Source organism: Ictalurus punctatus, chromosome 10 (genome assembly GCF_001660625.3).
Source record: "Ictalurus punctatus breed USDA103 chromosome 10, Coco_2.0, whole genome shotgun sequence".
NCBI lineage: Eukaryota > Metazoa > Chordata > Actinopteri > Siluriformes > Ictaluridae > Ictalurus > Ictalurus punctatus.
The window spans coordinates 29,297,501-29,311,017 of NC_030425.2; the positions used below are offsets into that span (position 1 = coordinate 29,297,501).

The 13,517-nt window shown below is 44.4% G+C and overlaps 1 protein-coding gene across 11 annotated transcripts in view; it reads left to right on the plus strand.

Annotated features, from left to right (window-relative positions):
* The window catches only part of sox6 (SRY-box transcription factor 6), a 194,982-nt gene that overhangs the window by 94,245 nt on the left and 87,220 nt on the right, over window positions 1-13,517 (plus strand). For all 11 annotated transcript variants that reach the window (XM_053683309.1, XM_053683311.1, XM_053683312.1 and 8 more), the window contains one exon: window positions 8,170-8,259. In XM_053683309.1, the coding sequence (XP_053539284.1) occupies window positions 8,170-8,259 (90 nt within the window). The remainder of the gene's footprint in view (window positions 1-8,169; window positions 8,260-13,517) is intronic.

Below are 13,517 nucleotides of genomic sequence, written 5' to 3' on the forward strand. Positions count from 1 at the left end.
CTGCAGGAAGTCGGTGGGACTCTGTGGGAAAACACACAATGTACAATTCATGCTCATGGAGAACAATATCCAACTATGAGAGAAGAAGTGTGGAGAGGAATAGAGTGAAGTAATCCACTCTCTCGTTCTCTACTTCTCTCTCTCTCTCCATCTCTTGTTGAGCAGAGAGAGAGGGATTGATGAGGAAGGGCAGCTTCCTGTAGTGGGGATTACGAGGGCTGTGTGAGGCCTGGGGGCAATGGCAGATGTGCTGGCATCACGCCACGGGGCACGAGTCATTGGGATGGACACACACAAACACACACACACACACACACACACACACACACACACTGAAGTCCAACTCAGAAGCATCATTTGCACCGTGATATGGATAAATAAAGAGAAAGACTGACATTGATTTTATTCATTTTTTTATAGTACAAGGTCATGTTAGAGTAGAGCTGGTCGATATGACGAAAATATCATATCACGATAATCTGTCACGATATCCGGTAACACAACTGAACAACAAATTGTCGTTTTAACCAGGAAATAGAAATAAATTCATTACACCAGCTAATGTAACGTAACCACCCAGCTTCGGCTAATGTTCCGACAAGGTTCTGTCAAGGTTCTTCCAGTGACGTTAACAGAACGTTCGATTAAATTCATCGTGTCTTTTTAAAAACGTTCTCAAAACATAAAAAAAACAAAACAAAAAAAACCTGGGAGTTTTGAATGTTCCGAGAACATTCCGAAATAACGACCTCTCGACGTTGGCAGGATGATAAAACGGAACGTTTTATTTACCTGACCATGTACTGATATCACGTGATCAAATCGCCTCGCTCGGTTCAGCGCCGGAACGAAAAATTAGCGAAAGATGTTTGCTAGCAAGAGATTAGCACCGTGTGCAGTACAGCGGGCATCATTAGATAAAAATAATCTTCTAAATGTTTTCTTCTTTTTCTTTTTGGAAAAAAGAACAAACCGAGCAGAACGATCACCGTTTACGCCGTGTGTGCGAGTGTGTGCGAGTGTGCGCGAGTGTTAAACAAGACATTTTGGCTGTGGTTTCTTACCAGGTGCTGAGATCTCCGTTTACAGAAAACACGCGGAGATTTACGAGTGCCGTCACTCTTCCGTTTTACGTCTTTAAAGCCGTGTTTGCAATCTGGTTGCTCTGTCTTTTGCTCTCTGTGTGTGTGTGTGTGTGTGTGTGTGTGTGTGTTTTTCTTCCTTCTAGTGATCTGAGTATGAGAGCGTATCTGTTGCGGCAGGTTTTTAGCAGAGATTGGTTAGCAGATAGCGGTTAGATCCATCCCAGAGCGGCGTGGAGTTTTTGTCTCGGTGTCAAAGAGACACGCCGCTTGGCGGTTTGGCCCGCGTACCTCCGCAGCTAAAGCGAGGCTTGTTTATTCCGGAGGATGTTGCTAGCTGTCATGCTAGACCGACAGGGCGGTTTTGCGTATTAATAATCCACTCTGACTGGCGTTAGTGTTAACTTTAATGTTTTTCTAGCGCTAGGCTAGGTTTCATGCTAGCAGCAGGACGATCCAGTCCTGTTTCGAGGTGAGGAAAAGCTGCACGGCTGCCCCAGAGACTTCTTTTTAGCACGCAAGGCTTTTATTTAGTCTGAATGCACACTCTCTGAAGGTTTGCTAGCACTAGTCTACCTTTATGCTAGCATTAATATCTCAGATTAATATATATATATATATTTTTGCATACTAAGGCATCTCTCTCCTTTTTTTTTTCTTCCAGTTTTCAGAGACATTGAATAAAGTTTTTCTATCGACAGTCTAAATTTTGTGTGTTTGGATCTGTGCACAGAAAGAAAAATAAAAGCTACGCAAGCTACACTGTCGTAGAGAGTCCGTTTAGTCATGCTAGGTTAGCGATGGAACGCTAACGTGAAGCATTGAAGCTTTGCGTATTGAAGTCTCTCGCTTTTTTATTGTCAGTGCTAGTCGAACTTTCTTGCTAGGAGCATCTATAATCTCCACGATACATGCTAAAAAAAAGCTCCGAAGATCATTTCAGCTCACCAGGCTAGTAATAGAGCGCTAAAATTGTTGTAGCTTGGGGTATTGGAGGGTTTCTTTCTCAGTCCGTAGACCCATTGTTTGAAGTTTTGCTAGCACGGGTTTAGCTAACGAGGCATGCTGTGCTGCATAATCCTCTTGTTTCGAGAGGGACGTACTATATCTCTGGAGTGCTGCATGGGTGCTACAATACAAAACAACAACGCGGGGTTTATTTGAACCGCGCTAGGCTAGCTCCAAGGTGCTGGCATGACGGTCGTTTTGGGTAAAGGAATTCTCTTTCTCTCTGTGTTTTTGGACACATGGCTGCTAGTTTTGCTTTCTGTCTCAAGAGAGGCTCCAGATCAGCGGGGTATACGCCAAGCTCCGCTCGCCAAGCGCCCCGTGCACCGATCTGCCAGAGCGGAGCCGTGCCAGAGGAAGCCGACTCGGATCCGGCGAGGCTCGAACGCCTGCTGTCGGGGAAAGGGGACCTTGGGAAAACGTAAATAGGAGACCGATAAGGCCTATTGTTTTCATTCCAATGTCACCCAGGCTGAATCGTTTCCCCTCATCGCGTTATCTCCGAGGAGGAGTGGAGGACGCGGGGGCCCACATCTGGACAACAACAATGACCTTTTTTCTTTTTTTCTTTTTCTTTTTTTTTTTTTTTTTTTTTACAATCGCAGTGTTGATTATTAACCAAGACATGACCAGAAGAGCAAGACGGTTTGCTTTCAAAAATACACGTGAAGACTTTAATTAAAACGATTGCGTTAAACATGTTTATTATAGCGGAATGTCTGCGATGTGTTTCGAGATTCTGCCGCCGGTTCATCCAGTTTTCTTTTTATTGTCGTGAGAATTTCACAAAGAAAGAAAGAAAGAAAGAAAGAACGAACGAACCTCGAGACTTGCCTCGTCGTCGTTTTAGTTGAAGATCACACTGTTAATTGTAATGTGCGTTATCGTCCAGGGCGTGTCTTTTGGCCCTGCGCGAGCGCGAAGCCGTTCTGATTTTAGGGAGTCGAAACGCGGAAATATTCCTCCTTTTATAACCGACAGAAATTCCACAACGGCTTTTAGCAGCGGTGGTTTTGAAACAACCCAGATGACCCTCGTTCTAACCTCGTTATTATCCCCCTCGGTGAGATTCGGAGCTGTGATGTTTCAGTGACGAGCCACTGAGCTTTCAATGCATTCCTCTGAATCGAACACACACACACACACACACACACACGCATACACACACACGTATGCACGCACACAAACACGGTGGAAATTCCTCACCTCTTCCAGGTAAAAAGGAGCAGAGGGCAGGTCTGGCACATTCCAGATGTTATGTGTGTGTGTGTGTGTGTGTGTGTGTGTGTGGAGGAGTGCAGGGAGCGACCGCTCTCGAGGGAGGCAGAGTGGAGCAGAATGGGAGCTGGCACCGCATTATCTCCAACAGTTGGTGCATTGCTTAATGATCAAGTGCTGGAGCAGCATCTGTGCTGTTTGTGCATGTGTGCGTGTGTGTGTGTGTGTGTGTGTGTGTGTGTGTGTGTGTGAGAGAGAGAGAGAGGAAGGAGAAAGCAAGGAATATGGGAAATTCTTCCATAAACTCTTTGACCCGATCCGGACAGTTTCCATCGTCCGTGTGCCGTAAAAGGAAGTTTCTGTTTTTGCCTCTTTTCATCTGCAAGGAAAGAATTTGTGGTTCTGTTTGTTGTGTGTGTGTGTGTGTGTGTGTGTGTGTGTGTGTGTGTGTGTGTTTTACAATCTGACGGGAGTGTCGAGTGTGTTGATGGGGGTTGAATTTGACAGAGGAAGCCCTTTCGGCCTTCTGGAGGAGAAGCAGAGTCACAACAGACCCCCTGTGAGTGTGTGATCCTCCTGCCAGGACACACACAGATTCAGCCCTGAACTGACACGAGGTCGAAGAAACAAACTGCATCCAGAAAGTCAATAAAGCCCGAGCGGTGTTAGAGTGACCCGCTAACAGAGAGCGCGATACTCTCTTACGCGGCTCGAGTTGGACGTCCGCGAAGGCGCGGAGAAGTTGCAGGATTCCGCTGACGTTTACCCGTACGGAGAACGCTCCGTATCACGCCGAGACGACACGTCCGGTTTTCACGTGATATTCCACGATGATCTGTTTGAGCTGGAATGTTCTCTGATACCACAACAGTCGCACAAAGCGTCGGACTCCGGAGTAACGCAGTCCGACGCTTTTTGTTCGCCACAAGCGAGTCATTGTGTGTTCGAGCTTCGCCCGGAGCGCTCTGTCCTCCCCGGCCTCGTCTTCGTCTCCTCATGATGTCATCTGCAGATGACCGTGATTATATCAGTCTAATCCCACAGCTCTGCTCCTGAGTTCTGGACTCTGATTGGTCAATAGGTGTTGGTTAGTTTTCGATAACAGCAGCCCGTTCTGATACGTTATCGTTTCCATAGCAACAGCCCGTTAACAGCTCGGGACTCCAAATACGACGTACACTCGACATTTAAAAAAAAAAACAACCCGCGTGTGAGCGTTGATTTGTACTGAGACGTTTATGTCACGTTTAAGGAAGGAGTCTCCAGTGTCAGCGCTTTGTAACAGTTTACGCTTTGTTGCGTACGCAAACTGCAAACGTTTTTTATTTGATTTTTTTTTTGTATTATTAATTTCAAAAGAGAGAAAAAAAAAGACAGGCTGGTGCGTGGAGCACGGGAGCGGCCGTTAAGCGAGAACTTGTTTCGTAGGACATTAAACGTAACTGTAAACGGATAAAAAATAAAAGTAGTCGCAGGAAACGGCTTTGGTGTAAGAGGAAGAAAACACTTTGGGACATGATTGTAGGAGAAATGAATCAACTGTGGGATAGATTAGATGTTCAGTTTTTATTAAATATGCAAATTGTTGATGTGTCATTGGAGTGCATGTTTAATTAGATGAAGCCTCATTTGCATATATACATGTACTGATCCTCTTATTAACTGTCTTGCTTGAGTGTGTAAAATGTAAAATAGGACGAGGCCTGCTGTGGTGTATGGGAATTTTTGGGTGCGTGTGCGTGCGTGTGTGTGTGTGTGTGTGTGTGTGTGTGTGTGTGTGTGATGGGAACGGCCTGACCCAGGCTCCGAGGCTCTGCCTGGTGAGCAGCGTGTTCTTTATCAGCATCCCCGGACAGCATCTCTCTCTGCAGATTCCAGCCATTCCTCCTCCTGATTCATTGTCTGCCGGACAAATGTTAATTGTTTTCATCATTGCCGTCCTGCCCTGTCCGTGCCCCCTCCACTTCTCCTTTAATGTCTCTCTGGAGTGCCTGTGTGCCTGATCGGCCTTATCGCCAGCCCCGAGTCAAATCCAGAGCTTGCAAGAAATCCATGTCGACTCATTAAACCCAGACTCCATCCTGTGTGTGTGTGTGTGTGTGTGTGTGTGTGTGTGAAAGTATGAACGTAATATGATGTCTTGTTTTTCTGCTCTATTTTAATTTAGTAAGCATTTCCGTCCCTTTCTCCCCGGATATCCGGGTTGGAAATCCGCGACTTTACAGTATTTCAGTTCGATCGTCAGCCTCTGATACGCCGTCCGAGACGTTCCTCGTAAAGACGAGGGGGGGGAAAAAAAACGCTCAGGAATGTTAGCGTGGACGTTCTTATGGATAAAGGAATTTCGCGGGAATGTCGCGGGAACGTTGTCGGGAACGTTTTCCAAAGTTACGCAAAAACTTTCTCAGACATATCCTGAAAACTGAACAGGACTACATGTTCTCCGAACCGAAGGTTGTTGGTAGCGTAACGTTGGGGAAATGTTCTGCTGAGCGTTTAGTGGTTATTATTATCATAGTCCGATATCACGTTCTCGGCAGGAGCTACACGTTCTGAAAAGAACCCTCCTGAGACAAAGCTGGAGCAAAACAAATGCATAGATTAAATGAATAAACATGGAAAATAAAACAATAATAATAATAATAATAATAATAATAATAATAATAATAATAATGAACAAAACGGAACAACCTCTTGTTTATTAAATGATATTTTCACTGCCGCCAGCACCATGCTTCTTTGGAGGAAAGGAAGTACTTTGATAGAAAGGTTTTTGACGATTAAAGCCACTCCTAAGAGAGAAGGGAATTATTATTATTATTTTTTTTTTTAAAAGAAGAAAGTGTTTCACAAGAAAATAAACCGTCGTGCACGTGTGGATTCGTACTAAATTTTAAAGGACAGAATTTTTTCTTTTTAAAAAAAGAAAGAAAAATCCCAATGTGACCCGGAGGAAAATACAGCAGAATCATCACAAAATGACTAAATAAATAAGTTAAAAAAAACAAAACCAGTTGAACTGAACCACTCTTTCTTTCTAAGATGTACATCTAACATGTATCTTTTTTTTTTCTTGCCGGAAATTGTCAAACGGTGAGCTAGAGAAATACTTTACGACTCTCTGAAAATCGCGATCTCCGTTACACCGCTAGCACATCTGTCTGAACCCGGCGTCAGCGTTCGTTTAGCGTTAGCGTTTATTCCAACACGAGTGGTGTTTTTAGCGAGAGCTGAGAGATATCTAAAGCTGGACTCGGGCACCGTGCCTGAACTCGACCTTCCTGATCCCTGGTCGCTTTTAGACACGTCTGGGTTTGGGCGTGAGGAGCACTGTAGGACATTTTCTCTCCCGAACTACTAGCGCTGGGTGCTAACTGAGAGCGCTAAGGGTTAGCATACCTCACTCGTCTGCTTACCTCTCGCGCGATTCACACCGAGGATCTGGGATTAGTCCGATGAGTTATTCATTTTTCCAGATTGTTAATAGCTCACTCAATTTTATTTCCCCAAAAAACAAACAAACAAACAAACAAACAAACAAACAAATAAATAGTAAGGTCATGTGTAGTCGAACATCAGTCGAAAGAAAAAGGGAAGAAAATTCTAGAAAATGTCATATTGTCCAAAAAGAAAAAAAAAAAACGTTTAAAAACAGACAGGAAAGATATTATGCGCATCGATAGCATAATAAAACGTTTTCGATTGTAAAAGAAATGAAATCGGGAATAATAATATGATTCTAGGACAAACAAATGTATTTATCCCCTTCAAAGCATTGTAATATTTAATTATGCCGAAAGTCCAGCGCCGCGTCTCGCCGCTCCGCCGCGCTTTGACCGCGTTTACCTTCACGTTTCGAAGGAAGGACGGTTTCACCTTGGCACTGAGGATGGACGTGACCTCGGTGACGCACGTATTACACGTTCATTAACGTGAATATGATGTTTCTTATAACGTTTAATCCAGTTCCCGCCCCCGCTGTGTTTATTCTACAGGAGGTTGTTGTTATTGTCTGTGTAACCGTGTTCCGTGTCCTCGCTCCGACACGCCGCCTCGTTACGGATTATCATCTAAGCCTAATGTTTATTTTCAGTAGGTTTGATTCCTTTAATCTTTTATTGCTCGGTTTTTTCTCGTGATCCAGTCATTTTCTTTCTTTCTTTCTTTCTTTTTTTTTTTAAGCCTTCACCACCTAGGGCAGGGCGATACCATATCACCATATCGATGACGTTTCTACGATACACGACGCGTATCACGATATATCATTTATATCTGACAAGCTAAATCAGTAGAACGCTAGTTAAATAAACAAAGCAAAAAACGTGTTTAAAAAGTTTAAAAATATTTCTAACGTGTTAGAATATACATACATACGTCATACATACATATATATATATATATATATATATATAAAACAAGATTTTCCTTTAAACAAACCTCATTTGAATATAATTTCTGTTCCCTCTCTGAGGGGAAAAAAGGTTCTCCGAGGGCTCTTTAAGGTTTCCTGGGATAATTAAAGGCTCTTAGCTTCTACGTCTTTTTCATTTGATAGGGAAACCCTCTGTAGTAGCGTTCTACTTCCAAACAGACAAGCACAGACACAAACCCTTTAGGATCGTTCTTTTTCATGAAACTAAAATGAATTCGTCCGGTGGAATTGAATTCTAGGTCATGTGACCTGTTATGTTCTGTTATTTTATGTTATGCCACATATTCTTTTTTTTTCTTCATGAATTTCGCCCCATCTTTCACCGTGTCTCTGTTTATGGATGAAATCTGTACGCATTATAGTTACTGCTAATGACTTACATTTTCCTCTGTTCACGTTTTGTTTTTTTTTGTTTGTTTTTTTCTCCAGAAACTTCCTGCATGGAAAAACTGCTTTCTAAAGACTGGAAAGAGAAAATGGACAGACTGAACACGAGCGAGCTTCTGGGAGAAATACAAGGTGAGTGTGCTTTGCTTCAAAATGGAGAGTTTTTCAATTTGAAATTTTTTTTAACCCCCCCCCACAGGGATCTAATCAGCACTTGGCCTATACTCTCACATCTATGAGTCGAAGTCTGAGTCTGATTCTTTTGATTCGTTTACTGTACAGTTTGCTTTGGTTTCGAACTGGACATCACTTTTCTCAGTGAAGAGTTGTCTGAGATGTGTGTAGAGCTGAGAATGTCCTCAAAACACGTTCGTACATCGGTCAGAAACGACAGAAAACGTTCCACGAGTGTGTGTAGAGATCAGAAAAATCACCCGAGCACACGTACAGTTGATATAAATAAGCGGTTTCGTCTCTCCTGTGTATGATTTATTTTCTCCACACCTCTGGAACACATGGCATTTCTGCAGCGTTACAACCATGTTCGATTCACTTCCCGCAGTGAGTCGATTCAGAGTCGAATCGCTTTCTCACCCAGCGTCCGTGCGAGAACCCGCGCTTCTCTCGGACGCGCTCGGACCCGGGTGTTCTCACCTGCCTGAAGGACCTCACACCGAGGCAGAGGACGCACCACGGTTCCGTTCAGACACTCGAAAAACGATGTGATATAAGATCCACGAGAGTGATTCAGTAGATGAATCATTTACTGGTTTCCTTACGAGCCTTCTGATGGATGGATCTTTAACTACGTTTGTTGGTTCCACAGATGGCGTGGAGTTTACTGTGGACCGAAAAAGGCTCTTTAGAGAAGCAGAAATTGTTGTAATGTTCTACCCTTCTCATCTATCTCACTGAGGATCAGCTTCTGTCCTCTCGTCTTGTTTTTTTTCTCCCTGTTCTCCCCTGGCCAAAGGTCTTAGCACGGACTGTTACAGGCGTGTGTTTATGTAGCAGCAGCAGGCACAGTACCAGCGTTCTGATAACGCTGCAGCGTTCAGCTTTCTCCGCTCTCCTCCCTCCTTAATCGCTATCTCTCCGTTTCTCTCTCCTCCTCTTTCTCCCCCTTTAGTCCCACCAACACCCTGTGTATTTTATTTATTTTTTATTTCATTTTATACACACACCCTCAGGCACTCCATATTTCCATCTTGGATTCGCCAACATTCCTACAAGCATTTCAATTGTTTTATTAATTTTTTTTTCTTTTATCAGAGAATCGATGGTACTAACGTCAGCCGTTGTGCGTTTTACTCCTGCGCCAGTCGCGATGAAAGATTTTCGGATTAGGTTCGATTTATTCTGTACAGTGAAAAAGAAAGAAAGGAAGAAAGAAAGGGAGGAAAATCCCCACTAATAAGTGTATTCATCGGCAATAACCTTAATGAATCCCCAACGTGTAAATCATGTCATGGAAAATTCATTGTACCTTCTTTCCCCACCGTGTGCGCCACCGTAGATCAAAGTGCAGCGGGGAAAATGGCGGGCGGGTGCAGGGGGATGATTTAGCCCTTTTGAAAGCAGATATTTTTAAATTACAGGGCATTTTGTGTGTTTGATAAACGGCAAAGAAAGGACGGAAAGGGTGGAAGGGGGAGGTGTGAGGTCACACTTTCGAAGGTAGAGGCAGGTAGAAGGCATGGGGGGTGGGGGGAATAATAATAAAAAGGAAGAAAAATGCCTCTGAAGCGTCCACTCTAAGCTCACACACACACACACACACACACACACACACGAAGGGGAGATGGGAAAAAAAAAAAAAAGAAAAGAAAAAAACAGACAGAGCTACTTTTCATATCACACCGGCAGCCTAAGGTTTCTAATTAGCGTGCCATTTCATATGACTGTAGACATTTCAAAGGGCTGCTTTGTGCTCCCCCGTTACAAAATGTCTCTCTGGTGCGTTTGAAGTCGACCCGATGTAAGTGCGGGCAATTAAAAAGGGAAGCTCAGGGTTGGGGAGACACACAAGGTCTGCTTAATTAAAACACAAACAAAGGCACCAAGCTGAGAAAAGAAGAGAAAAAAAAACACTCACGGACGTAGACCGCACACACACACACACACACACACACACACACACGCACGGCATTTGATTAAGATCTAAAGTGCAATGATAAATCAGATACCACGTTAATTGTCGAGTTAAAAAATCAATACGGAGGCCACGCATGCCTGTAAGTTCACATGAATAGGAACGAGGGCCAGATAAAGGATGACACGGGGATGAAAAGCCACGGCTGCCTGCCTGGCCTTGCAATTTCTCCTCCCTACTCCGCGCCATTCACTTCATGGAAACGCTCCGTGTTCGGCTCATTGTTTGTCCCTTTTGTCCCGCGGTTTCTGAAATAAAAGTTTCGATATTTCTCAGGTTTTTAAAAAAAAAAAAAAAACTAAAAACGTGACGTAGAAACGTCTGAAGGCGAAAAAAAAAGAAAAAAACGTATTCTTTTCGACCGCCTTTTCGGCAATCTTTGGGATTTTTGTGCAGAAATTGCTCTGTAAGGCTAGAAGACCAAAGAAGTAACAATTCCTCCGTAAATAAGCGCTCCATAAAAGACGAAAGAAATGGGGATCTGGCATTTCTCTCATTTTTCTTCGAAAGCTACAGTTCTCAAAGTGAATGGCATGAAGGGTTCCCCCCGAACCCCCAAACCGGTCACCTGCCAGTTCCCACCCAATCTCTCCTCTCTCATACGAAGACTAACACGTGCTTCCTCCGAGACACATGAAGCCGTCTGTTTGAACTGCTGCTCCTGCTGCACCGCGTGGCTGTGTAACACACTCGGAGGAACAGAGCACTATCCGCCCTGTTCTGCATACGTGAGCTCACAGACACCCACGATAGGCCAGTGTCCCTGTTATTCACAGGGGAGAGTGAGTACGCCCCTCCCACTCCTTCCACTGGTCCCTCCCACTGCCATCACTACTCCTACTGCTGTCTGGCACCGTCTGTATATTCACATGATTTGGCACCCGATGAACCTGTTGAGAGTTCGCCGGAGTGATAAGCTGGATTAGCTCGAGATGTGTCTGGACTTGCTCTCTCCAGTGTATCTCAACAAAATGATCCCACCAAGACATTTTCCTGGACTTCTGTCTCCAGTTCAGTCGATCTCTGTGGTACTATAAATCGACCGACAGAAAACGACCACCGACACGTTAGGTGCGCTAACATTCGTTTTTTTTTTTTTAATCTTTTCAATCGTTTTTAATCTTTTCAGCTGTGGCGTTCCTGTGGCCCTCTTGAACTTAATAAGACAAAAAAAAACAAATAAAAACGCCCTGCCCCGCTCGTTACGCACGTTACCGAGAACCCGCAAAGAACCCGAAGAACTTACGGCTTTACCTCTGATTCTCATGACGCGCTGGCACTGGTGACTCCTTCCGTAAACGTTACATATAAACATCTCCTCAGAGCTGTCAGAGCTGCTGTTAGAGAAAACCAATCAACACCTCCTGAGTAATCACAATCCAGAACTCTACAAGAACAGCTAAATCTAGCTAAAGATAAAAATGTTGCTAAACGCAGGGAGGATCCTCCAGACGCCAGACACAGAGCCTCTGCCCGTTCTTCTTCTAAAGCATTTCAGAGGGTCGGCGCTCGAGGCCAGATCTGGCACATGAAGCGATTGTGGATGGGTTGTTTTTTTTTTCTTGTTTTTTTTTTTTTTTCTCCATGAGCGACGTGTTTGTTTTCATCCTGAGCTTTTTAGCTGTCAGTCAGGAGGAACGGTGAGAAGCCGAGTCAAGATCTGCTGAACAAAACCACAGCGCAGGAGAGGCAGGCTGTCTGGAGCGAGGCCAAGCCACAGCGCAGCCCAGAGAGAAACCGAGCACACGGATCAGCAGCTACTAATACACACTCCATACGCCCGAGTTCGGCGTGTCAGGATGGAGAGAAGAGCCGCTGCAGCAGACGGATTAGTTTCGTTGTGTTGTCGTGAACCATGTTGAGCACTCTTGACGGCCCGTTACTGCTACTGAGGACGGAAATTTGACTCGTATGGTTTAAAAAACGTGAACGCAAACACGTTGCTGAATGAGCAGGATTCTGATTGGTGTAGAGATCGAAGAACAATGCATTTGATTGGTCAAGAAGACCAACGTTTACAATCTATGGGCCTGCTGTTTATAGTACAACTTACCTTCAAATTCTGTATGCATACAAATACAAAACTTTTTCATACACTACTACTACTACTACTACTATTAATAATAATAATAATAATAATAACGTAAAGCGTAAACTCCAGCTTTCTACGAAGTGCTTGTTTAAAATCAGGACACAGTTTAATGTAAATCTCTAGGAGAAGCGTCCATCATTACTCAGGCATTGTTCCTGATAGAGAAATAACAGAGAGCGAGAGAGGGCGGGGGAGGAGGGGAAAAAAAAATCACCTCCACCCCATCACCCACTGTAAAATATTCTTCCATTCGCCCGATTCAGAAGTGCCACGCTTTGCATTTTCTCAATAGGCAAACTGTTTGGCCTTATGTACGCAAGTGAAATATGAGCTACAGTAAATTATTATTCTTTGGGCCACATTTGCGAGATGAATGCCGGCCGAGCCGTGCTCCGTTGCTCTCCTAATGAATTGAGGGATTTAGCGTGTGGTGTTGGGGTGGCAGAAAGGCGCACCTTGTTTTCTGCCTCGCCTGATTCTCTGACACGGCGTTACTGAAAACCCTCGCAAACAGGAGCGGAAACACACGCACACGCATACACACCGCTCCGGCCAAAGGAAAATCACCCCCACGGACACCGGACTGCCAGACACACGCTTAAGCCTTCTTACTGGGCAAATATTTTCATTTATTAAGCACATCCAAAAAAGGCTTCCGTGCACACTGTCTGGCCCTCGGTCTCATTTCTCAGAGGCGGCGAAACTCTATCGCTTAATAATTCGCACGTTAGAAGCGCGCCTTTGTGTGAGCCGGTCACCCGACAAACGCTCGCTTTTAACCTGGTGTTCTGGGTGGCGTCGTTTCAGCCTAAAAGCAGCTTGTGTTTACATGCTTATACCGCAGCGATGCCAAACTCTGCGTTCTGATTGGTCCAAACCTTCCTTCACAGGTTTATAGGCACGAATACGGTCGTTTTTAATACGTCATCGTTTCCATAGTAACACCTCGTGGACGGCGGAGGCTCGAGTAATAAGAAGCGGATTTGATAACGTGTGTAGCTGTCGATAAGGCGACGTTTTCTGTAAGGAGATGATTATTGGAAGGAGTCTCCGGTGTCGGCGCTTTTCAGCGTTTTTCCGACATCTTCATGATCACTTCAGTAGGGAGGAAAAAGAGAGAGAGGCTGCTGTAATGTATGTGAGACT